This window comes from Petromyzon marinus, unplaced genomic scaffold (genome assembly GCF_048934315.1).
Source record: "Petromyzon marinus isolate PM22_M1 ecotype Great Lakes invasive population unplaced genomic scaffold, UKy_Petmar_22M1.pri1.0 PM_Scaffold_110, whole genome shotgun sequence".
In the NCBI taxonomy this organism is placed as follows: Eukaryota; Metazoa; Chordata; class Hyperoartia; order Petromyzontiformes; family Petromyzontidae; genus Petromyzon; species Petromyzon marinus.
The window spans coordinates 58,767-83,463 of NW_027423070.1; the positions used below are offsets into that span (position 1 = coordinate 58,767).

At 52.8% G+C, this 24,697-nt stretch overlaps 2 protein-coding genes across 2 annotated transcripts in view; one reads left to right on the top strand and one right to left on the bottom strand.

Moving 5' to 3' along the window:
- The window catches only part of LOC116958375 (palmitoyltransferase ZDHHC20-B-like), a 43,849-nt gene extending 36,654 nt beyond the window's left edge, over positions 1–7,195 (bottom strand). Inside the window, exons 1-2 of the mRNA XM_076063394.1 lie at positions 7,057–7,195; positions 1,988–2,014 (exon numbers count right to left, since the gene is read on the bottom strand). Of these exons, the coding sequence (XP_075919509.1) occupies positions 1,988–2,014; positions 7,057–7,159 (130 nt within the window). The 5' untranslated portion in view covers positions 7,160–7,195. The remainder of the gene's footprint in view (positions 1–1,987; positions 2,015–7,056) is intronic.
- Positions 7,196–11,243: 4,048 nt separating this feature from the next.
- TIMM10B (translocase of inner mitochondrial membrane 10B) lies at positions 11,244–24,274 on the top strand. Its single transcript, XM_076063395.1, has 3 exons — positions 11,244–12,104; positions 16,338–16,433; positions 23,855–24,274. Exons 1-3 carry the CDS (start codon positions 12,075–12,077, stop codon positions 24,137–24,139), a joined length of 411 nt encoding a protein of 136 aa, XP_075919510.1. The 5' UTR covers positions 11,244–12,074; the 3' UTR covers positions 24,140–24,274.
- The last annotated feature ends 423 nt before the right edge of the window (positions 24,275–24,697 follow it).

Sequence of the window (24,697 nt, forward strand, 5' to 3'; positions counted from 1 at the left end):
CATTCACTCACCCACTCACTCACTCACTCAACCACTCGCTCACTTACTCACTCACTCACTCAGTCACTCACTCACTCAACCACTCACTCACTCAGACTAAGGGAGAGACACACACAGAGACTCACCCACTCGCTCAACCACTCACTCACTCAGTCACTCACTCATTCACTCAGTCACTCAGTCACTCAACCACTCGCTCACTTACTCAGTCACTCACTCACTCACCCACTCACTCACTCAACCACTTGCTCACCCACTCAGTCACTCACTCACTCAGTCACTCACTTATTCACTCAGTCACTCAGTCACTCAACCACTCGCTCGCTCACTCAGTCACTCACCCACTCACTCACTCAGACTAAGGGAGAGACACACACAGAGACTCACCGACTCACCCACTCGCTCACTCACTCAGTCACTCACTCATTCACTCACCCACTCACTCACTCACTCAACCACTCGCTCACTTACTCAGTCACTCACTCACTCAGTCACTCACTCGCTCAACCACTCACTCATCCACTCGCTCACTCACTCAGTCACTCACTCAACCACTCACTCACTCATCCACTCGCTCACTTACTCACCCGCTCACTCACTCACCCACTCGCTCACTCACGCAGACTAAGGGAGAGACACACACAGAGACTCACCCACTTACCCACTAACTCACCCACTCACTCACTCACCCACTCACTCACCCACTCGCTCACTCAGACTAAGGGAGAGACACATACAGAGACTCACTCACTCACCCACTCGCTCACTCACTCAGTCACTCACTCACTCACTCACCCACTCGCTCAACCACTCACTCATTCACTCACTCACCCACTCGCTCACTCACTCAGACTAAGGGAGAGACACACACAGAGACTCACTCACTCAGTCAGTCACACACTCACTCGACCACTCACTCACTCAACCACTCGCTCACTTACTCAGTCACCAACTCACTCACTCACTCACCCACTCACCCACTCGCTCACTTAGTCACCAACTCACTCACTCAATCACTCGCTCGCTCACTCACTTACTCACCCACTCATTCATTCACTCACTCACTCACCCACTTACTCACCCAGTCACTCACCCACTTACTCAGTCACCAACTCACTCACTCACTCAACCACTCACTCACTCAACCACTCACTCACTTATCCACTCGCTCACTTACTCAGTCACCAACTCACTCACTCAATCACCCACTTGCTCGCTCACTCAGTCACTCACTCACTCAGACTCGGGGAGAGACACACACAGAGACTCACCCACTCACCCACTCGCTCACTTACTCAGTCACCAACTCACTCACTCACTCAACCACTTGCTCGCTCACTCAGTCACTCACTCGCTCAACCACTCACTCACTCATCCACTCGCTCACTGACTCAGTCACCAACTTACTCACTCACTCAACCACTCGCTCGCTCACTCACTCACTCAATCACCCACTCGCTCACTCACTTACTCACCCACTCATTCACTCACCCACTCACTCACCCACTCGCTCACTCACTCAGACTAGGGGAGAGACACACAGATACTCACTCACTCACCCACTCACTCACTTACTCACCCACTCAACCACTGACTCACTCAACCACTCACCCACTCACTAACTCAACCACTCGCTCACCCACTCACTCACCCACTCACTCAATCACTCACTCACCCACTCACTTCACTCACCCACTCACTTCACTCACCCACTCACTTCACTCACCTACTCACCACCATCCTCACCGCCTTCTGCAGGTTACTAGACAGTCAAGGTCATGAGGTCAATGTCATTAGGGTGTGGTCAGGGTCAAGGTCGTGTATGGTCGGGGTCAAGGTCGTGTGTGGTCGGAGTCAAGGACGCACGTGGTCAGCGGTCAAGGCCGTGTGTGGTCGAGGTCGCGTGTGGCAAGGGTCAAGGTCACGTGTGGTCAAGGTCGTGTGCGGCCGGGGTCAAGGTCGCGTGCGGCCGGGGTCAGTGCCTCACCCTTCTCCGTGGTGTCCGTCACCGTGTCTGGAAAGCAAAAGAAGCGGAAAGTCGATTGTGGGAGGCGGCTGGGCGGACAAATCCAAAGAGCCGTGAAGCTCTTTGACCCTTCCCCCTCCCCCAATGGCCGTCAGCGAGCGGTGAGCAGTGAGCTGATGGCTCGCTCGCTATTTCTCGCCGTGTGTGTGTGGTGAGTGTGTGGTGAGTGTGTGGTGAGTGTGTGGTGAGTGTGTGGGTCTCTGTGTGGTGAGTCTGTGGGTCTCTGTGTAGTGAGTCTATGGGTCTCTGTGTGGTGAGTCTATGGGTCTCTGTGTGGTGAGTCTATGGGTCTCTGTGTGGTGAGTCTATGGGTCTCTGTGTGGTGAGTCTGTGGGTCTCTGTGTGGTGAGTCTGTGGGTCTCTGTGTGGTGAGTCTGTGGTGAGTGTGTGGTGAGTCTATGGGTCTCTGTGTGGTGAGTCTGTGGTGAGTGTGTGGTGAGTCTGTGGTGAGTGTATGGGTCTCTGTGTGGTGAGTCTGTGGGTCTCTGTGTGGTGAGTCTGTGGGTCTCTGTGTGGTGAGTCTGTGGGTTTCTGTGTGGTGAGTCTGTGGGTTTCTGTGTGGTGAGTCTATGGGTCTCTGTGTGGTGAGTATGTGGGTCTCTGTGTGGGTGAGTCTATGGGTCTCTGTGTAGTGAGTCTATGGGTCTCTGTGTGGTGAGTCTATGGGTCTCTGTGTGGTGAGTCTATGGGTCTCTGTGTGGTGAGTCTATGGGTCTCTGTGTGGTGAGTCTATGGGTCTCTGTGTGGTGAGTCTGTGGGTCTCTGTGTGGTGAGTCTATGGGTCTCTGTGTGTGGTGAGTCTATGGGTCTCTGTGTGGTGAGTCTGTGGGTCTCTGTGTGGTGAGTCTATGAGTCTCTGTGTGGTGAGTCTATGGGTCTCTGTGTGGTGAGTCTGCGGGTCTCTGTGTGGTTGAGTCTATGGGTCTCTGTGTAGTGAGTCTATGGGTCTCTGTGTGGTAAGTCTATGGGTATCTGTGTGGTGAGTCTATGGGTCTCTGTGTGGTGAGTCTATGAGTCTCTGTGTGATGATTCTGTGGGTCTATGTGTGGTGAGTCTATGGGTCTCTGTGTGGTGAGTCTATGGGTCTCTGTGTGGTGAGTCTGTGGGTCTCTGTGTGATGAGTCTATGGGTCTCTGTGTGGTGAGTCTATCGGTCTCTGTGTGGTGAGTCTATGGGTCTCTGTGTTGTGAGTCTATGGGTCTCTGTGTGGTGAGTCTGTGGGTCTCTGTGTGGTGAGTCTGTGGGTTTCTGTGTGGTGAGTCTGTGGGTCTCTGTGTGGTGAGTCTATAGGTCTCTGTGTGGTGAGTCTCTGGATCTCTGTGTGGTGAGTCTATGGGTCTCTGTGTGGTGAGACTGTGGGTCTCTGTGTGGTGAGTCTATGGGTCTCTGTGTGGTGAGTCTATGGGTCTCTGTGTGGTGAATCTGTGGGTCTCTGTGTGGTGAGTCTGTGGGTCTCTGTGTGGTGAGTCTATGGGTCTCTGTGTGGTAAATCTATGGGTCTCTGTGTGGTGAATCTGTGGGTCTCTGTGTGGTGAGTCTGTGGGTCTCTGTGTGGTGAATCTGTGGGTTTCTGTGTGGTGAGTCTGTGGGTCTCTGTGTGGTGAGTCTATGGGTCTCTGTGTGGTGAGTCTGTGGGTCTCTGTGTGGGTGAGTCTATGGGTCTCTGTGTGGTGAGTCTATGAGTCTCTGTGTGATGATTCTGTGGGTCTCTGTGTGGTGAGTCTATGGGTCTCTGTGTGGTGAGTCTATGGGTCTCTGTGTGGTGAGTCTATGGGTCTCCGTGTGGTGAGTCTATGGGTCTCTGTGTGATGAGTCTATGGGTCTCTGTGTGGTGAGTCTATGGGTCTCTGTGTGGTGAGTCTATGGGTCTCTGTGTGGTGAGTCTATGGGTCTCTGTGTGATGATTCTGTGGGTCTCTGTGTGGTGAGTCTATGGGTCTCTGTGTGGTGAGTCTATGGGTCTCTGTGTGGTGAGTCTATGGGTCTCTGTGTGATGAGTCTATGGGTCTCTGTGTGGTGAGTCTATGAGTCTCTGTGTGATGATTCTGTGGGTCTCTGTGTGGTGAGTCTATGGGTCTCTGTGTGATGAGTCTGTGGGTCTCTGTGTTGTGAGTCTATGGGTCTCTGTGTGGTGAGTCTATGGGTCTCTGTGTGGTGAGTCTGTGGGTCTCTGTGTGGTGAGTCTATGGGTCTCTGTGTGGTGAGTCTATGGGTCTCTGTGTGGTGAGTCTATGGGTCTCTGTGTGGTGAGTCTGTGGCAAAACACTTTAGCGCAGAGCACCGACGATAGTAGTAGTGTAGTAGTGGTAGTACTAGTAGTAGTACTAGTGGTACTTACACAGGCAGAGAGGTAGGAGGTAGGCGTAGTAGTAGTAGTAGTGTAGTAGTAGTGTAGTAGTAGTGTAGTAGTAGTGGTAGTGTAGTAGTAGTGTAGTAGTAGTGTAGTAGTAGTGGTAGTGTAGTAGTAGTAGTGATAGTAGTAGTGGTACTAGTACTAGTGGTACTTACACAGGCATAGAGGTAGGAGGTAGGCGTAGTAGTGGTAGTGTAGTAGTAGTGGTAGTGTAGTAGTAGTGTAGTAGTAGTGTAGTGGTAGTGTAGTAGTAGTGGTAGTGTAGTAGTAGTGTAGTAGTAGTGGTAGTGTAGTAGTAGTGTAGTAGTAGTGTAGTGGTAGTGTAGTAGTAGTGGTAGTGTAGTAGTAGTGTAGTAGTAGTGGTAGTGTAGTAGTAGTGGTAGTGTAGTAGTAGTAGTGTAGTAGTGTAATAGTGGTAGTGTAGTAGTAGTGGTAGTGTAGTAGTGGTAATGTAGTAGTAGTAGTGTAGCAGTAGTGGTAGTAGTAGTGTAGTAGTAGTAGTGTAGTAGTAGTGGTAGTAGCAGTGGTAGTGTAGTAGTAGTGTAGTAGTAGTGGTAGTAGTAGTGATAGTAGTAGTGGTAGTAGTAGTGATAGTAGTAGTGTAGTAGTTTGGTGCTAGTAGTACTAGTGGTACTAGTAGTGGTACTTACACAGACAGAGGTAGGAGGTAGGCATAGTAGTGGTAGTGTAGTAGTGGTAGTGTAGTGGTAGTGTAGTAGTAGTGGTAGTAGTAGTGGTAGTGTAATAGTAGTACTAGTAGTAGTGGTACTTACACAGGCAAAGAGGTAGTAGGTAGGCGTAGTAGTGGTAGTGTAGTAGTAGTGGTAGTAGTAGTGGTACTAGTAGTAGTACTAGTAGTGTAGTAGTAGTAGTAGTGTAGAAGTAGTAGTGTAGTAGTAGTAGTGGTACTAGTAGTAGTACTAGTGGTACTTACACAGACATAGAGGCAGGAGGTAGGCGTAGTAGTGGTAGTGTAGTAGTAGTGGTAGTGTATTAGTAGTGTAGTAGTAGTAGTAGTGGTAGTAGTAGTGTAGTGGTAGTGTAGTAGAAGTAGTGTAGTAGTAGTGGTAGTAGTAGTGTAGTAGTAGTGTAGTACTAGTAGTACTAGTACTAGAGGTTCTTACACAGACATAGAGGTAGGAGGTAGGCGTAGTAGTGGTAGTGTAGTAGTAGTAGTGTAGTAGTAGTGGTACTAGTAGTAGTACTAGTAGTAGTAGTGGTAGTGTAGTAGTAGTGGTAGTGTAGTAGTAGTGTAGTAGTAGTAGTGTAGTAGTAGCAGTAGTGTAGTAGTGTAGTAGTAGTGTAGTAGTAGTGGTAGTGTAGCAGTAGTGGTAGTGTAGTAGTAGTGTAGTAGTAGTGTAGTAGTAGTAGTGTAGTAGTAGTGTAGTAGTGGTCGTGTAGTAGTAGTGTAGTAGTAGTGTAGTAGTGTAGTAGTAGTGTAGTAGTAGTGGTAGTAGTGTTGTAGTAGTAGTGTAGTAGTAGTGTTGTAGTAGTAGTACTAGTAGTAGTGTAGTAGTAGTGTAGTAGTAGTGGTAGTGTAGTAGTAGTAGTGTAGTAGTGGTACTAGTACTAGTAGTAATTGTACTACTAGTACTAGAGGTACTCACACAGACAAAAAGGTAGGAGGTAGGTGTAGTAGTGGTAGTGTAGTAGTAGTAGTGTAGTAGTAGTGTGTGGTAGTGGTACTAGTACTAGTAGAGGTACTCACACACACAAAGAGGTAGGCGTAGTAGTGGTAGTGTAGTAGTAGTGTAGTACTAGTGTAATAGTAGTGGTACTAGTACTAGTGGTACTTACACACACAAAGAGGTAGCAGGTAGGCGTAGTAGTGGTAGTGTAGTAGTAGTAGTGTAGTAGTAGTGTAGTAGTGGTAGTGTAGTAGTAGTGTGTGGTAGTGGTACTAGTAGTGGTAGGCGTAGTAGTGGTAGTGTAGTAGTAGTAGTGTAGTAGTAGTGTAGTAGTAGTAGTGTAGTAGTAGTGTGTGGTACTAGTACTAGTAGTAGTAGAGGTACTCACACACACAAAGAGGTAGGAGGTAGGCGTAGTAGTGGTAGTAGTAGTAGTGTAGTAGTGTAGTAGTAGTGTAGTACTAGTGTAATAGTAGTGGTACTAGTACTAGTGGTACTTACACACACAAAGAGGTAGGAGGTAGGTGTAGTAGTAGTAGTGTAGTAGTAGTGTAGTAGTAGTGTAGTAGTAGTGGTAGTGTAGTAGTAGTAGTGGTAGTAGTGTAGTAGTGGTAGGCGTAGTAGTGGTAGTGTAGTACTAGTGTAATAGTAGTGGTACTAGTACTAGTGGTACTTACACACACAAAGAGGTAGGAGGTAGGTGTAGTAGTGGTAGTGTAGTAGTAGTGTAGTACTAGTGTAATAGTAGTGGTACTAGTACTAGTGGTACTCACACACACAAAGAGGTAGGCGTAGTAGTGGTAGTGTAGTAGTGGTAGTGTAGTAGTAGTGTAGTACTAGTGTAATAGTAGTGGTACTAGTACTAGTGGTACTTACACACACAAAGAGGTAGCAGGTAGGCGTAGTAGTGGTAATGTAGTAGTAGTGTAGTAGTAGTGGTAGTGTAGTAGTAGTGGTAATGTAGTGGTAGTGTAGTAGTAGTAGTGTAGTAGTAGTAGTGGTGCTAGTACTAGTAGTGGTACTAGTACTAGTAGTACTAGAGGTACTTACACACACAAAGAGGTAGGAGGTAGGCGTAGTAGGCCCAAGCCAGGACTCCACAGATGAAGACCACGGGCAGCCAGGACAGCAGTGAACAGCCTCGCAGAGACATCAACTCCTCCTCCTCCTCACCACCTCCTCCTCCTCCTCACCTCCTCCTCCTCCTCCTCACCACCTCCTCCTCCTCCTCACCACCTCCTCCTCACCACCTACTCACCACCAACACCAATACCGAATTGCCCGATGATGCTGGATGTATTTACCAGCGAAACGTCGTACTCAAACTGTAAATGTGGATTCACTCTTCAACACACCGGTGGGCTGAAGTAGTGAATTATTTGTCTTTTGTCAACGTGACACTTTTTTTGCTGATTGGCCGTGTCGGGTGGTGGAGGGTTACGACACATTTATAAATAAACGCGATCTAACCCAAAAACCTTTATTATGACCAATACCTACTCACCACCTCCTCCTCCTCACCACCTCCTCCTCACCACCTCCTCCTCCTCCTCCTCACCACCTCCTCCTCCTCACCACCTCCTCCTCCTCCTCACCACCTCCTCCTCCTCCTCACCACCTCCTCCTCCTCCTCACCACCTCCTCACCACCTCCTCCTCACCACCTCCTCCTCCTCCTCCTCACCACCTCCTCACCACCTCCTCCTCCTCACCACCACCTCCTCCTCCTCCTCACCACCTCCTCCTCACCAGCTCCTCCTCCTCACCACCTCCTCCTCACCACCTACTCACCACCACCAACACCACCTACTCACCACCTCCTCCTCACCACCTCCTCACCACCTCCTCCTCACCACCTACTCACCACCACCACACCACCACCTACTCACCACCAACACCTACTCACCACCAACACCAATACCTACTCACCACCTCCTCCTCACCACCTCCTCACCACCTCCTCCTCCTCCTCACCACCTACTCACCACCACCACACCACCACCTACTCACCACCAACACCTACTCACCACCAACACCAATACCTACTCACCACCTACTCACCACCTCCTCCTCACCACCTACTCACCACACCTACTCACCACCACCAACACCAACACCTACTCACCACCACCACCACCTACTCACCACCAACACCACCACTTACTCACCACCTCCTCCTCCTCCTCACCACCTCCTCCTCACCACCTACTCACCAACACCACCTACTCACCACCAACACCACCACCTACTCACCACCTACTCACCACCACCAACACCACCTACTCACCACCTACTCACCACCAACACCACCACCTACTCACCACCTACTCACCACCACCTACTCACCACCACCAACACCTCCTCACCTCCTCCTCACCAACTCCTCCTCACCACCACCTACTCACCACCACCCACTACTCACCACCAACACCAACTACTCACCACCACCTACTCACCACCACCTACTCACCACCACCAACACCTCCTCACCTCCTCCTCACCAACTCCTCCTCACCACCCACTACTCACCACCAACACCAACACCACCTACTCACCACCACCTACTCACCACCACCTACTCACCACCTCCTCACCACCACAACCTACTCACCACCTACTCACCACCTACTCACCACCACCTCCTCCTCACCACCATCACCACCTACTCACCACCACCAACACCTACTCACCACCTACTCACCACCTACTCACCACCACCAACACCACCACCACCTACTCACCACCTACTCACCACCACCAACACCTACTCACCACCTACTCACCACCACCAACACCTACTCACCACCTACTCACCACCACCAACACCATCACCACCTACTCACCACCACCTACTCACCACCACCAACACCTACTCACCACCTACTCACCACCACCAAGACCACCTACTACTCACCACCTACTCACCACCAACACCTACTACTCACCACCTACTCACCACCATCACCACCAACGCCACCTACTCACCACCACCAACTACTCACCACCACCTACTCACCACCTACTCACCACCTACTCACCACCACCAACACCATCACCACCACCACCTACTCACCACCACCAACACCTACTCACCACCTACTCACCACCACCAACACCACCTACTACTCACCACCTACTCACCACCAACACCTACTACTCACCACCTACTCACCACCAACGCCACCTACTCACCACCACCACCAACTACTCACCACCACCTACTCACCACCTACTCACCAACACCACCTACTACTCACCAGCTACTCACCAACACCACCTCCTCACCACCTCCTCACCACAGTCCCCGTGTCTCTGTCTCCCCGTGTCTCTGTCTCCCCGTGTCCCTGTCTCTGTGTGTGTCTGTCTGTGTCTCTCTGTGTGTGTCTGCGTGTATCTGTGTCTGTGTGTGTGTCTCTCTGTGTCTGTGTGTGTCTCTATCTGTGTGTCTGTGTGTGTATCTGTCTGTGTGTCTGTGTGTATCTCTGTATGTGTGTCTATCTCTCTGTGTCTGTCTCTGTGTATCTGTGTCTGTGTGTCTCTGTCTGTGTGTCTATCTCTCTGTGTCTGTGTATATCTGTGTCTCTGTCTGTGTATGTTTATCTGTCTGTGTCTGTGTGTGTCTCTGTCTGTGTGTGTCTATCTCTCTGTTTCTGTCTCTGTCTGTGTGTATCTGTGTCTGTGTGTCTCTGTCTGTGTGTGTATCTGTGTCTGTGTGTATCTGTGTCTGTGTGTCTGTGTGTATCTGTCTGTGTGTATCTCTGTCTGTGTGTATCTGTGTGCCTCTGTCTGTGTGTCTGTGTGTATCTGTGTCTATCTCTGTGTGTATCTGTGTCTGTGTGTATCTGTGTCTGTGTGTATCTGTGTCTCTGTCTGTGTGCCTCTGTCTGTGTGTCTGTGTGTATCTGTGTCTATCTGTGTGTGTGTGTGTGTGTCTATCTGTGTCTGTGTGTGTCTGTGTCTGTGTGTATCTGTGTCTGTGTGTATCTGTGTCTGTGTGTATCTGTGTCTGTGTGTGTATCTGTGCCTATCTCTCTGTGTCTGTGTGTCTATCTGTCTGTGTCTATCTCTCTGTGTCTGTGTCTCTGTCTGTGTGTATCTGTCTGTGTCTGTGTGTATGTGTGTGTCTGTGTGTCTCTGTGTGTCTCTGTCTGTGTCTGTGTGTATCTGTGTCTGTGTGTCTCTTGTCTGTCTCTGTCTGTGTGTATCTGTGTGTCTGTGTCTGTGTGTATCTGTGTGTCTCTGTCTGTGTCTGTGTGTATCTGCGTCTGTGTGTATCTGTGTCTGTGTGTCTCTGTCTGTCTATGTATGTGTCTATCTGTGTCTATCTGTGTCTGTGTGTCTCTGTCTGTCTCTGTCTGTGTGTGTCTGTGTCTGTGTGTATCTGTGTCTGTGTGTCTCTGTCTGTCTCTGTCTGTGTGTGTCTGTGTCTGTGTGTATCTGTGTGTCTCTGTCTGTGTGTATCTGTGTGTCTCTGTCTGTGTCTGTGTGTATCTGTGTCTGTGTGTCTCTGTCTGTCTCTGTCTGTGTCTCTGTCTGTGTGTCTGTGTGTCTCTGTCTGTCCTGTCTGTGTCTGCCGCTTCCTCGTCCCCGGCTCCGCGATGACGCCGCGGCCGCCATCTTGGTCAGGGACGTGGGGCCTCGGGAAGGGGGAGTGGGGAGGAGGGGGAGAGTGGAGGGAGGGGGGAGGGAGGGGGGGAGAGGGAAGGTGGGCGGGGCGAGAGGGGAGGTGGGCGGGGCAAGAGGGAAGGTGGGCGGGGTCAGGGCGGGGTGAGGGCGGGGCGAGGGCGCCGCGCGTTTCCACAGCAACGGTGGCGATAGGCTGGGCCCCTACCTAAGATGGCTGCCGCGACTACGTGCGGGGAATGAGAGGGTGGGGGGGGGAAATCCTGACGAGCGCACGCCATTGGCTGAGCTCGCGTACCACGTGGTGCGGTTCCTCTAAGCCAATCACGCGCGTCGTGGCGGAGCAAATCGAATTCCGCAGCGCGGATAGGCGATTTGTATTTCCCAGTTCGGATTAGCGACCCGCTAATATACCTAGAAGTTCTACATTAATAGTTTGAAAGATATATCTTCTGATTGTAGAATATTTTTTATTCAAATTTTGATAGATATATCTTCTGGTTGTGCAAGATATAACTTCTGGTTGTGGAAGATAACTTCTGTTGTGGAAGAGATCTTCTGGTTGTGGAAGATAACTTCTGGTTATGGAAGATATCTTCTGGTTCTGGAAGAGATCTTCTGGTTGTGGAAGATAACTTCTGGCAGAACCTCCACGTGGTTTGGGGAAGGTCAGAGGAGAAACGGAGACACAGACACAGAGACACACACAGAGACACAGAGAGAGACAGACACACACAGAGACACAGAGACACACACAGAGACACAGAGACACACACAGAGACACAGAGACACACAGCGACACATACAGAGACACACACAGAGACACATAGACACACAGCGACACACACAGACACAGAGACACACAGACACACACAGAGACACACACAGACACACAGACACAGAGAGACAGAGACACAGAGAGACACACAGAGAGACACACACAGAGACACACACAGAGACACAGAGAGAGACACAGAGAGAGACATACACACACAGAGACACACAGAGACACACACAGAGACACACAGACACACACAGAGACACACAGACACACAGAGACACACAGACACACAGAGACACACAGAGAGACAGAGACACAGAGACAGAGACACACAGGCACACAGACACAGAGACACAGACACACAGAGAGAGACAGACACACAGAGACACAGACACAGTGACACAGTGACACAGAGACACAGTGACACAGAGACACAGTGACACAGAGACACAGTGACAGAGACACAGAGACACAGTCACACAGAGACACAGTCACACAGTGACACAGAGACACAGTGACACAGAGACACAGAGACAGAGACACACAGACACAGAAACAGAGACACAGACACACAGACAGACACACAGAGACACAGACACACAGACAGAGACACAGACACACAGAGACAGAGACAAGGAGACAGACAAGGGGCAAGCAGAGAAGAAATGGACGAAGCACAGATGCAGATGCGAAACGTACGGACTGTCTGTGTGTGTGGTGTGTGTGTCTGTGTGTGTGTATGTGTGTGTGTCTGTGTGTGTGTCTGTGTGTGTGTGTCTGTGTGTGTGTGATTGTGTGTGTGTCTGTGTGTGTGTGTCTGTGTGTGTGTCTGTGTGTGTGTGTATGTGTGTGTGTCTGTGTCTGTGTGTGTGTCTGTGTGTGTTTGTGTGTGTGGTGTGTGTGTCTGTGTGTGTGTCTGTGTGTGTGTCTGTGTGTGTGTGTGTCTGTGTGCGTGTCTGTGTGTGTGTCTGTGTGTGTGTCTGTGTGTCTGTGTGTGTCTGTGTGTGTGTGTCTGTGTGTGTCTGTGTGTGTGTGTCTCTGTGTGTGTGTCTGTGTGTGTGTGTGTCTGTGTGTGTCTGTGTGTGTGTGTGTCTGTGTGTGTGTGTCTCTGTGTGTGTGTGTCTGTGTGTGTGTCTCTGTGTGTGTGTCTGTGTATGTGTGTGTGTCTGTGTGTGTGTGTCTGTGTGTGTGTCTGTGTGTGTGCGTGTGTGTCTGTGTGTGTGTGTCTGTGTGTGTGTCTGTGTGTGTGTGTCTGTGTGTGTGTGTCTGTGTGTATGTGTGTCTGTGTGTGTGTGTCTGTGTGTGTGCACGTGTGTGAATGAAGGGGGTGTGGGAGCGTGGCGGTGAGGTGTGGGAAGCTGTAAGCGCCAGGCTACTTTGGGCTCGCTTTCCCATCGACCGGAGGCGAGGAGTGGTGGTCGTGGTTACTTATGCCCCCACCGAAGACGAACATCCGTGGAGGGATGCAGTCAAGGCCGATGAGTCAGATTCCTTCTATGACCTCCTGTCACAGGTGCTGGCTAAAGTGGCCCCTCGGGATAGAGTCATCATGTTGGGTGACTTCAATGCCTGAGTTGGTCATGATGCTGGCACCTGGTCTGGAGTAATTGGAAGGCATGGGCCAGATCAGTTCAATAACAACGGTAGGAGGCTGCTAGATTTTTGTGCAGCCCATGGGCTTGTAATTACCAACACGCTGTTCCGGCATCGGCGCATCCACACAACATTATGGATGCATGCCGGGTCCAAGCAAGAACATCTGCTGGACTACATAGTGACGGACCAGCGGGTGCGAGCCCATGTCCTTGACACCAGGACCTACCGTGGAGCTGATCTGCCCTCTGACCATCGACTAGTCATCTGTAAGATGCGCCTGCCATTCTTCCACTCCGGTGGTGGGTGTACACCCAGGACCCCATTCCAACCTAAAGTGGCCTGGTCTCAGTTATCTGATGAAAGTTGCAAGCGAGAATTTCATCATCGCTTGCAGCTGGAGTTAGCATCGTCCCCCACGCCTCCTGATGTCGAGGGTAAATGGGCGAGGTTTAGGACTGTGACTCATGCAGCTGCAATGGCTGCTTTGGGTACGTGGTCCAGACCTCCCCAAAGAAAAAGCGACAGGCCCACTGTCATCGGCTACAGAATCCCACGTCAGAGAATGAGGAGGCTTACCGCAGCCTTCGCTCAGAGGTTCGGAGAGCCGTGAGGCGCTGCAAGGATGGGTGGTGGTCGCGGGTTGGTGAGGAGATGGAGTCTGCCTCAGTGGCCTGTGATCACAAAACTCTATTTAACTCCATCAAAAAAGTAACCTGCAGCGCCACACCTATTACCATCATTAGGAGAAAAATGGTGATCCAATCTCCGACCCCCAGGAACAGGTTTGCAGATTTGCTGAGCATTTCTGTGAGGTCCTGGGGGAGGGAAAATCCCTCAGCCAGGAAAACATCGTGGCACAAAGTCAGGATGACCCTGCTGAGGCTGCGGTACCTCAAATATTGGAAGAAGTCACCCCCTGTGAGTGGCTGGCTGAGGTGCCATCTGTTGAGGAAGTACTGAAGGCGATCCAGAGTCTGAGACCAGGAAAGGCACCGGGCAGAGATGATCTCCCAAGCGAAATGCTGAGGGAGGGTGGCGTTTGTGCACAGACTGCCCTATATGACATCATAACAACAGTCTGGATCACTGGACGGGTTCCACAGGATTGGAAGGATGCCCTGGTGGTCCCCCTCTTTAAGAAGGGGGACCGCACAGACTGTAACAACTACAGGGGCATCTCACTCCTCAGTGTGCCAGGAAAGGTCCTGGCAAGGATTATTCAACATTGCCTTGCGAGGCACGCTGAGGAGAGGCTTGCGGAGCCCCAATGCGGCTTCAGGAAAGGGCGGTCCTGCACAGATGCCATATTTTCTGTCCGTCTGCTACAGCAGAGGTGTAGGGAATTCCAGCAAGACCTACATCTCTGCTTTATTGACCTGGGCAAGGCCTATGATACCATCAGTAGGCCTGGGCTCTGGGTTGTTCTTCGTGCTTTTAGAGTCCCTGACCCTCTGCTCACGATCATTAAGGACCTTCATGATGGTGAGCGGGCCCAGGTAAAACTACGTGGCCGGGAGTCAGAGCCATTCCCTGTACACCTTGGGGTGCGACAGGGATGTCCTCTCGCTCCCACATTATTTAACATCTATTTTGACCACGTAGTTCTTGAAGCCTTCAATAGCTGTATCGGGGGAATCTCCATATGGTACAGATATAATGGGAGGCTGATCGATGCCCGGGTGCGGTCAAGGGATGGCTCCCTATTGCTCAACCACGTTATGTATGCCGATGATCTGGTGATTGCTGCTCACTCAGAGGTGGAGTTGGAGACGCTGCTGCTGAGACTGGAGCGTGCCACTTAGAGGTGGGGCCTTAACCATCAGCCCCACTAAAACTAAGCACCTGCCTGGGTATTTTGTACCATCGGACACTCCACCCCCACAACTCCCAATCGGTGATGGGGCAGTTGTGGAGAGAGTGGAGAGTTTGCCATACCTGGGCAGTGTGCTTATGACTGGCTCCAGTTTAACAGCAGAGGTCTCACTCCGAATCAGTCGAGCGGCAATATCTTTTCATCGGTTGCGTAACGCTGTGTGGAAGCTACCTGGTCTGTCGCTCCGCACTAAGCTTCAGGTCTTCTCGGCCACGGTCATTCCCTCCCTTCTCTACACTTGCGAAACGTGGACCCCCCTAATGGGCTAAACGGGCGCGGCACGGGCTAGAGAAGAGATGGAGTGATGTGGTACAGGAGGACGTGGAGCTGAGTGGACTTACCGATGACCGGTACCAGCGGTGTCAAGATCGGCCTCTGTGGAGGAGGCTCGTGAAGGATGCTACTGGGCAGTTGGAGGCAGTCGCCCTCCAACAACAACGGAGGGCGGAGGAGCGACGCTCACAACAACGAGCGGAGCGCCGGGTAGCTAAAGCACAGCAGGTTGGCACAGTAGGGGGCACAGGTGGTGCATCAGCCAGTCATCTCAGTCAGTCGACCCGTGGCACCTGGGTCTGCCCCGTGACCTCCTGCCAGCGGGCGTTCGACACTTCACGTGGCCTCAGGGTGCACATAGCCTGGCACAAGCGTCGTGGTGACGTCACCGCCACTTAGTGGCGAATGGCGGTTGTTGTTGTGTGTTACAGGGGAGCGATAGTGTAGCGGTTAGCGCTACGCTGCGCTATGAACCTGGCGACCCGGGTTCGATTCCCGCTCACGGCCAACACCAGTGACGATTATCTGAACCGGTCCCGGGCCTCCCCTAGGTCGACTCAGCCTCAAATGAGTACCTGGTGCGATGTGTAAACATCGTCACTAGGGAGACAAAGGCGGTTGGGCGTGGTGCTGGCCACCCACCCCCTCGTGTACCGTTCCGGCCTTCATAGGTGCTCGCTAACAGCACTTGCCCCTACAGTCTGTTAAGGCTATATGGGGGATCTTTGTCTTTGTGTCACTGTGTGTGTCACTGTGTGTGTGTGTCACTGTGTGTGTCACTGTGTGTGTGTGTCACTCTGTGTGTCACTGTGTGTGTGTCATTGTGTGTGTCACTGTGTGTGTGTGTCACTCTGTGTGTGTCACTGTGTGTGTCACTGTGTGTGTGTGTCACTGTGTGTGTGTGTCACTGTGTGTGTCACTGTGTGTGTGTGTCACTCTGTGTGTGTGTCACTGTGTGTGTGTGTCACTCTGTGTGTGTGTCATTGTGTGTGTCACTGTGTGTGTGTGTCTGTGTCAGTGTGTGTTTGTCTCACGTGACCCCTTGTCCCCGTGTCTCCGTGTCTCACGTGACCCCTTGTCCCCTTGTCCCCGTGTCTCCGTGTCTCACGTGACCCCTTGTCCCCTTGTCCCCCTGTCCCCGTGTCCCCCTGTCCCCTTGTCCCCCTGTCCCCGTGTCCGCGTGCAGCTGAAAGACTTCCTGCTCGTCTACAACGCGATGTCCGAGCACTGCTTCACTCACTGTGTCTCAAACCTGAACGTCCGTAGCCTCACGGAAGACGAGGTGACGATGTCTCTGTGTCTCTGTCTCACTGTGTCTCTGTGCCTCTGTGTCTCTGTTTCACTGTGTCTCTGTCTCACTGTGTCTCTGTGTCTCACTGTGTCTCTGTCTCACTGCGTCTCTGTCTCACTGTGTCTCTGTGTCTCTCTCTGTCTCACTGTGTCTCTGTCTCACTGTGTCTCTGTCTCACTGTGTTTCTGTCTCACTGTGTCTCTGTCTCACTGTGTCTCTGTCTCACTGTGTCTCTGTCTCACTGTGTCTCTGTCTCACTGTGTCTCTGTCTCACTGTGTCTCTGTCTCTCTCTGTCTCACTGTGTCTCTGTCTCACTGTGTCTCTGTGTCTCTGTCTCACTGTGTCTCTGTCTCACTGTGTCTCTGTGTCTCACTGTGTCTCTGTCTCACTGTGTCTCTGTGTCTCTGTCTCACTGTGTCTCTGTCTCACTGTGTCTCTGTCTCACTGTGTCTCTGTGTCTCTGTCTCACTGTGTCTCTGTCTCTCTGTGTCTCTGTCTCACTGTCTCACTGTGTCTCTGTGTCTCTCTCTGTCTCACTGTGTCTCTGTCTCACTGTGTCTCTGTCTCACTGTGTCTCTGTGTCTCTCTCTGTCTCACTGTGTCTCTGTCTCACTGTGTCTCTATCTCACTGTGTCTCTATCTCACTGTGTCTCTGTCTCACTGTGTCTCTGTCTCACTGTGTCTCTGTTTCACTGTGTCTTTGTGTCTCTGTCTCACTGTGTCTCTGTCTCACTGTGTCTCTGTCTCACTGTGTCTCACTGTGTCTCACTGTGTCTCTGTGTCTCTGTCTTACTGTGTCTCACTGTGTCTCTGTGTCTCTGTCTCACTGTGTCTCTGTCTCACTGTGTCACTGTCTCACTGTGTCTCTGTCTCACTGTGTCTCTGTCTCACTGTGTCTCTGTGTCTCTCTCTGTCTCACTGTGTCTCTGTCTCACTGTGTCTCTGTCTCACTGTGTCTCTGTCTCACTGTGTCTCTGTTTCACTGTGTCTCTGTGTCACTGTGTCTCTGTCTCACTGTGTCTCTGTCTCACTGTGTCTCTGTCTCACTGTGTCTCTGTCTCACTGTGTCTCTGTCTCACTGTGTCTCTGTCTCACTGTGTCTCTGTCTCACTGTGTCTCTGTCTCACTGTGTCTCTGTGTCTCACTGTGTCTCTGTCTCACTGTGTCTCTGTCTCACTGTGTCTCTGTGTCTCTCTCTGTCTCACTGTGTCTCTGTCTCACTGTGTCTCACTGTGTCTCTGTCTCACTGTGTCTCACTGTGTCTCTGTCTTACTGTGTCTCTGTCTCACTGTGTCTCTGTGTCTCTCTCTGTCTCACTGTGTCTCTGTCTCACTGTGTCTCTGTCTCACTGTGTCTCTGTGTCTCTCTCTGTCTCACTGTGTCTCTGTCTCACTGTGTCTCACTGTGTCTCTGTCTCACTGTGTCTCACTGTGTCTCTGTCTTACTGTGTCTCTGTCTCACTGTGTCTCTGTGTCTCTCTCTGTCTCACTGTGTCTCTGTCTCACTGTGTCTCACTGTGTCTCTGTCTCACTGTGTCTCACTGTGTCTCTGTCTTACTGTGTCTCTGTCTCACTGTGTCTCTGTGTCTCTCTCTGTCTCACTGTGTCTCTGTCTCACTGTGTCTCTGTCTCACTGTGTCTCTGTGTCTCTCTCTGTCTCACTGTGTCTCTGTCTCACTGTGTCTCACTGTGTCTCTGTCTCACTGTGTCTCACTGTGTCTCTGTCTTACTGTGTCTCTGTCTCACTGTGTCTCTGTGTCTCTCTCTGTCTCACTGTGTCTCTGTCTCACTGTGTCTCCAACCTGAACGTCCGCAACCTCACGGCAGACGAGGTGACGATGTCTCTGTCTCCACAGGAGAGCTGTGTCCCTGTCTCTGTCTCCGTGTCTCTGTCTCCACAGGAGAGCTGTGTCTCTGTCTCTGTCTCCGTGTCTCTGTCTCCACAGGAGAGCTGTGTCTCTGTCTCTGTCTCCGTGTCTCTGTCTCTGTCTCCACAGGAGAGCTGTGTCTCTGTCTCTGTCTCCACAGGAGAGCTGTGTCTCTGTGTCTCTGTCTCTGTGTCTCTGTGTCTCTGTCTCCGTGTCTCTGTCTCCACAGGAGAGCTGTGTCTCTGTGTCTGTCTCCGTGTCTCCGTGTCTCCACAGGAGAGCTGTGTCTCTGTGTCTCTGTCTCTGTCTCCGTGTCTCTGTCTCCACAGGAGAGCTGTGTCTCTGTGTCTCTGTCTCTGTCTCCGTGTCTCTGTCTCCACAGGAGAGCTGTGTCTCTGTGTCTCTGTGTCTCTGTCTCCGTGTCTCTGTCTCCACAGGAGAGCTGTGTCTCTGTCTCCGTGTCTCCGTGTCTCCACAGGAGAGCTGTGTCTCTGTGTCTCTGTCTCTGTCTCTGTGTCTCCGTGTCTCCACAGGAGAGCTGTGTCTCTGTCTCTGTCTCCACAGGAGAGCTGTGTCTCTGTGTCTCTGTGTCTCTGTGTCTCTGTCTCCGTGTCTCCGTGTCTCCGTGTCTCCACAGGAGAGTTGTGTCTCTGTGTCTCCGTGTCTCCACAGGAGAGCTGTGTCTCTGTCTCCGTGTCTCTGTCTCTGTGTCTCCGTGTCTCTGTCTCCACAGGAGAGTTGTGTCTCTGTGTCTCTGTGTCTCTGTATCTCCACAGGAGAGCTGTGTCTCTGTGTCTCTGTGTCTCTGTCTGTGTCTCCGTGTCTCCACAGGAGAGCTGTGTCTCCGTGTCTCTGTCTCCACAGGAGAGTTGTGTCTCTGTGTCTCTGTCTCCGTGTCTCCGTGTCTCCGTGTCTCCACAGGAGAGCTATGTCTCTGTCTCCGTGTCTCCGTGTCTCTGTCTCTGTGTCTCCGTGTCTCCACAGGAGAGCTGTGTCTCCGTGTCTCTGTCTCCACAGGAGAGTTCTGTCTCTGTCTCCGTGTCTCTGTCTCCACAGGAGAGCTGTGTCTCGTGTCTCTGTGTCTCCGTGTCTCCACAGGAGAGCTGTGTCTCTGTGTCTCTGTCTCTGTGTCTCTGTCTCCGTGTCTCCACAGGAGAGTTGTGTCTCTGTGTCTCCGTGTCTCCACAGGAGAGCTGTGTCTCCGTGTCTCTGTCTCCACAGGAGAGTTGTGTCTCTGTGTCTCCACAGGAGAGTTGTGTCTCTGTGTCTCCGTGTCTCCACAGGAGAGCTGTGTCTCTGTCTGTGTCTCCGTGTCTCCACAGGAGAGTTGTGTCTCCGTGTCTCCATGTCTCCACAGGAGAGCTGTGTCTCTGTCTCCACAGGAGAGTTGTGTGTCTGTGTCTCCGTGTCTCCACAGGAGAGCTGTGTCTCTGTCTGTGTCTCCGTGTCTCCATGTCTCCACAGGAGAGCTGTGTCTCTGTCTGTGTCTCCGTGTCTCCATGTCTCCACAGGAGAGCTGTGTCTCTGTCTCCACAGGAGAGCTGTGTGTCTGTGTCTCCGTGTCTCCACAGGAGAGCTGTGTCTCTGTCTGTGTCTCCGTGTCTCCACAGGAGAGTTGTGTCTCCGTGTCTCCATGTCTCCACAGGAGAGCTGTGTCTCTGTCTCCACAGGAGAGCTGTGTGTCTGTGTCTCCGTGTCTCCACAGGAGAGCTGTGTCTCTGTCTGTGTCTCCGTGTCTCCACAGGAGAGCTGTGTCTCTGTCTGTGTCTCCGTGTCTCCACAGGAGAGCTGTGTCTCCGTGTCTCTGTCTCCACAGGAGAGCTGTGTCTCTGTGTCTCCGTGTCTCCACAGGAGAGTTGTGTCTCTGTGTCTCCGTGTCTCCACAGGAGAGCTGTGTCTCCGTGTCTCTGTCTCCACAGGAGAGCTGTGTCTCTGTCTGTGTCTCCACAGGAGAGTTGTGTCTCTGTCTGTGTCTCTGTCTCCACAGGAGAGCTGTGTCTCCGTGTCTCTGTCTCCACAGGAGAGCTGTGTCTCTGTGTCTCCACAGGAGAGTTGTGTCTCTGTGTCTCCGTGTCTCCACAGGAGAGCTGTGTCTCTGTGTCTCCACAGGAGAGTTGTGTCTCTGTGTCTCCGTGTCTCCACAGGAGAGCTGTGTCTCTGTCTGTGTCTCCGTGTCTCCACAGGAGAGCTGTGTCTCCGTGTCTCTGTCTCCACAGGAGAGCTGTGTCTCCGTGTCTCTGTCTCCACAGGAGAGTTGTGTCTCTGTGTCTCCACAGGAGAGTTGTGTCTCTGTGTCTCCGTGTCTCCACAGGAGAGCTGTGTCTCTGTGTCTCTGTCTGTGTCTCCGTGTCTCCACAGGAGAGCTGTGTCTCCGTGTCTCCACAGGAGAGCTGTGTCTCCGTGTCTCTGTCTCCACAGGAGAGCTGTGTCTCTGTGTCTCTGTCTCCACAGGAGAGCTGTGTCTCTGTGTCTCTGTCTCCACAGGAGAGCTGTGTCTCTGTGTCTCTGTCTCCGTGTCTCCGTGTCTCCACAGGAGAGTTGTGTCTCTGTGTCTCTGTGTCTCCACAGGAGAGTTGTGTCTCCGTGTCTCTGTCTCCACAGGAGAGCTGTGTCTCTGTGTCTCCGTGTCTCCACAGGAGAGCTGTGTCTCCGTGTCTCTGTCTCCACAGGAGAGTTGTGTCTCCGTGTCTCTGTCTCCACAGGAGAGCTGTGTCTCTGTGTCTCTGTCTCCACAGGAGAGCTGTGTCTCTGTGTCTCTGTCTCCACAGGAGAGCTGTGTCTCCGTGTCTCTGTCTCCACAGGAGAGCTGTGTCTCTGTGTCTCTGTCTCCACAGGAGAGCTGTGTCTCCGTGTCTCTGTCTCCACAGGAGAGCTGTGTCTCTGTGTCTCTGTCTCCACAGGAGAGTTGTGTCTCCGTGTCTCTGTCTCCACAGGAGAGCTGTGTCTCCGTGTCTCTGTCTCCACAGGAGAGCTGTGTCTCCGTGTCTCTGTCTCTGTCTCTGTGTCTCCGTGTCTCCACAGGAGAGCTGTGTCTCCGTGTCTCTGTCTCCACAGGAGAGCTGTGTCTCCGTGTCTCTGTCTCCACAGGAGAGTTGTGTCTCTGTCTCTGTCTCTCTCTCCGTGTCTCCGTGTCTCTCTGTCTCCACAGGAGAGCTGTGTCTCTGTGTCTCTGTGTCTCTGTCTCCGTGTCTCTGTCTCCACAGGAGAGCTGTGTCTCTGTCTGTGTCTCCGTGTCTCCACAGGAGAGTTGTGTCTCTGTCTGTGTCTCCGTGTCTCCACAGGAGAGTTGTGTCTCTGTCTGTGTCTCCGTGTCTCCACAGGAGAGCTGTGTCTCCGTGTCTCTGTCTCCACAGGAGAGCTGTGTCTCCGTGTCTCTGTCTCCACAGGAGAGCTGTGTCTCTGTCTCCACAGGAGAGCTGTGTCTCTGTCTGTGTCTCCGTGTCTCTGTCTCCACAGGAGAGCTGTGTCTCCGTGTCTCTGTCTCCACAGGAGAGCTGTGTCTCTGTGTCTCTGTCTCCACAGGAGAGCTGTGTCTCTGTCTGTGTCTCTGTGTCTCTGTCTCCACAGGAGAGCTGTGTCTCCGTGTCTCTGTCTCCACAGGAGAGCTGTGTCTCCGTGTCTCTGTCTCTGTCTCTGTGTCTCCGTGTCTCCACAGGAGAGCTGTGTCTCCGTGTCTCTGTCTCCACAGGAGAGCTGTGTCTCCGTGTCTCTGTCTCCACAGGAGAGCTGTGTCTCTGTCTGTGTCTCCGTGTCTCCACAGGAGAGCTGTGTCTCCGTGTCTCTGTCTCCACAGGAGAGCTGTGTCTCCGTGTCTCTGTCTCCACAGGAGAGCTGTGTCTCTGTGTCTCTGTCTCCACAGGAGAGCTGTGTCTCTGTGTCTCTGTCTCCACAGGAGAGCTGTGTCTCCGTGTCTCTGTCTCCACAGGAGAGCTGTGTCTCCGTGTCTCTGTGTCTCTGTCTCCACAGGAGAGTTGTGTCTCTGTGTCTCCACAGGAGAGCTGTGTCTCTGTCTGTGTCTCCGTGTCTCCACAGGAGAGCTGTGTCTCTGTCTGTGTCTCTGTCTCCACAGGAGAGCTGTGTCTCTGTCTCCGTGTCTCCGTGTCTCCACAGGAGAGCTGTGTCTCTGTCTGTGTCTCCGTGTCTCCGTGTCTCCACAGGAGAGTTGTGTCTCCGTGTCTCCACAGGAGAGCTGTGTCTCTGTCTGTGTCTCCGTGTCTCCGTGTCTCCACAGGAGAGCTGTGTCTCTGTCTGTGTCTCCGTGTCTCCACAGGAGAGCTGTGTCTCTGTGTCTCTGTCTCCACAGGAGAGCTGTGTCTCCGTGTCTCTGTCTCCACAGGAGAGCTGTGTCTCCGTGTCTCTGTCTCCACAGGAGAGCTGTGTCTCCGTGTCTCTGTGTCTCCGTGTCTCTGTCTCCACAGGAGAGCTGTGTCTCTGTGTCTCTGTCTGTGTCTCCGTGTCTCCACAGGAGAGCTGTGTCTCCGTGTCTCTGTCTCCACAGGAGAGCTGTGTCTCTGTCTGTGTCTCTGTGTCTCTGTCTCCACAGGAGAGTTGTGTCTCTGTGTCTCCACAGGAGAGCTGTGTCTCTGTCTGTGTCTCCGTGTCTCCACAGGAGAGCTGTGTCTCTGTCTGTGTCTCCGTGTCTCTGTCTCCACAGGAGAGCTGTGTCTCTGTCTGTGTCTCCGTGTCTCTGTGTCTCCATGTCTCTGTCTCCACAGGAGAGCTGTGTCTCTGTCTGTGTCTCCGTGTCTCTGTGTCTCCGTGTCTCTGTCTCCACAGGAGAGCTGTGTCTCTGTGTGTGTCTCCGTGTCTCTGTCTCCACAGGAGAGCTGTGTCTCTGTGTCTCCGTGTCTCCGTGTCTCCACAGGAGAGCTGTGTCTCTGTCTGTGTCTCCGTGTCTCTGTCTCCACAGGAGAGCTGTGTCTCCGTGTCTCTATGTCTCCGTGTCTCCGTGTCTCCACAGGAGAGCTGTGTCTCTGTGTCTCTGTCTCTGTCTCCGTGTCTCTGTCTCCACAGGAGAGCTGTGTCTCTGTCTGTGTCTCCGTGTCTCTGTGTCTCCGTGTCTCTGTCTCCACAGGAGAGCTGTGTCTCTGTCTGTGTCTCCGTGTCTCTGTGTCTCCGTGTCTCCGTGTCTCCACAGGAGAGCTGTGTCTCTGTGTCTCCGTGTCTCCACAGGAGAGCTGTGTCTCTGCCTGTGTCTCTGTGTCTCTGTGTGTGTCTCCGTGTCTCCACAGGAGAGCTGTGTCTCTGTGTGTGTCTCCGTGTCTCCACAGGAGAGCTGTGTCTCTGCCTGTGTCTCTGTGTCTCTGTGTGTGTCTCCGTGTCTCCACAGGAGAGCTGTGTCTCTGTGTGTGTCTCCGTGTCTCCACAGGAGAGCTGTGTCTCTGTGTGTGTCTCCGTGTCTCCACAGGAGAGCTGTGTCTCTGTGTGTGTCTCCGTGTCTCCACAGGAGAGCTGTGTCTCTGTCTGTGTCTCTGTGTCTCTGTGTGTGTCTCCGTGTCTCCACAGGAGAGCTGTGTCTCTGTGTGTGTCTCCGTGTCTCCACAGGAGAGCTGTGTCTCCCGCTGTGCTGGCCGTGGTGTTCGCACGTCCCACCGTGTGATGACTTCCTACCTGGCGATGATGCCGGGCGTTGTGGAGCGCCGCTCGCAGGAGCAACGCCAGGCCCTCGACAACGCCGCCGCCGCCGCCGCCGGGGTCACCGGGGTCACCGAGGGGGTCACCGAGGGGGTCACCGAGGGGGTCACCGAGGGGGTCACCCCCGGGGTCACCCCCGGGGTCACCGAGGGAGTCGCCGCCGGAATCACCGGGACCAGTGCCGGTGACACCTGAGTCACCGGAGCCGTTGCGGGAGTCACCGGTGCCAGTGCCGGAGTCACCGGGACCAGTGCCGGAGTCACCGGTGCCAGTATCAGAGTCACCGGTGCCAGTATCAGAGTCACCGGTGCCAGTATCAGAGTCACCAGAGTCACCGGGACCAGTGCCGGAGTCACCGGTGCCAGTATCAGAGTCACCGGTGCCAGCACCGGAGTCACCGGTGCCACCATCAGAGTCACCAGAGTCACCGGGACCAGTGCCGGAGTCACCGGTGCCAGTATCAGAGTCACCGGTGCCAGCACCGGAGTCACCGGTGCCATCCATCAGAGTCACCGGAGTCACCGCTGCCAGTGCCGGAGTCACCGGTGCCACCATCAGAGTCACCGGAGTCACCGGGACCAGCGCCGGAGTCACCAGTGCCGGAGTCACCGGAGTCGCCAGCACCGGAGCCGCCGGCACCACCGGGGCCGGCACGGGACCTCGCCGGCTGATCGCCCCGAAGCCGCCGGCAGCCCCTGAGGTGGAACCGCGTTTGCCGCCGGCGGCCGTTCTGACACCGAATTCAACTCTCAC

Excerpts from the sequence above, each read along its gene's own strand:
- TIMM10B (XM_076063395.1), top strand. The coding sequence starts at position 12,075 with ATGGACGAAGCACAGATGCAGATGCGAAAC. Across the intron at positions 12,105-16,337 it reads CACAGATGCAGATGCGAAAC|CTGAAAGACTTCCTGCTCGT; the intron begins GTACGGACTGTC and ends GTCCGCGTGCAG. Across the intron at positions 16,434-23,854 it reads GTAGCCTCACGGAAGACGAG|GAGAGCTGTGTCTCCCGCTG; the intron begins GTGACGATGTCT and ends GTGTCTCCACAG.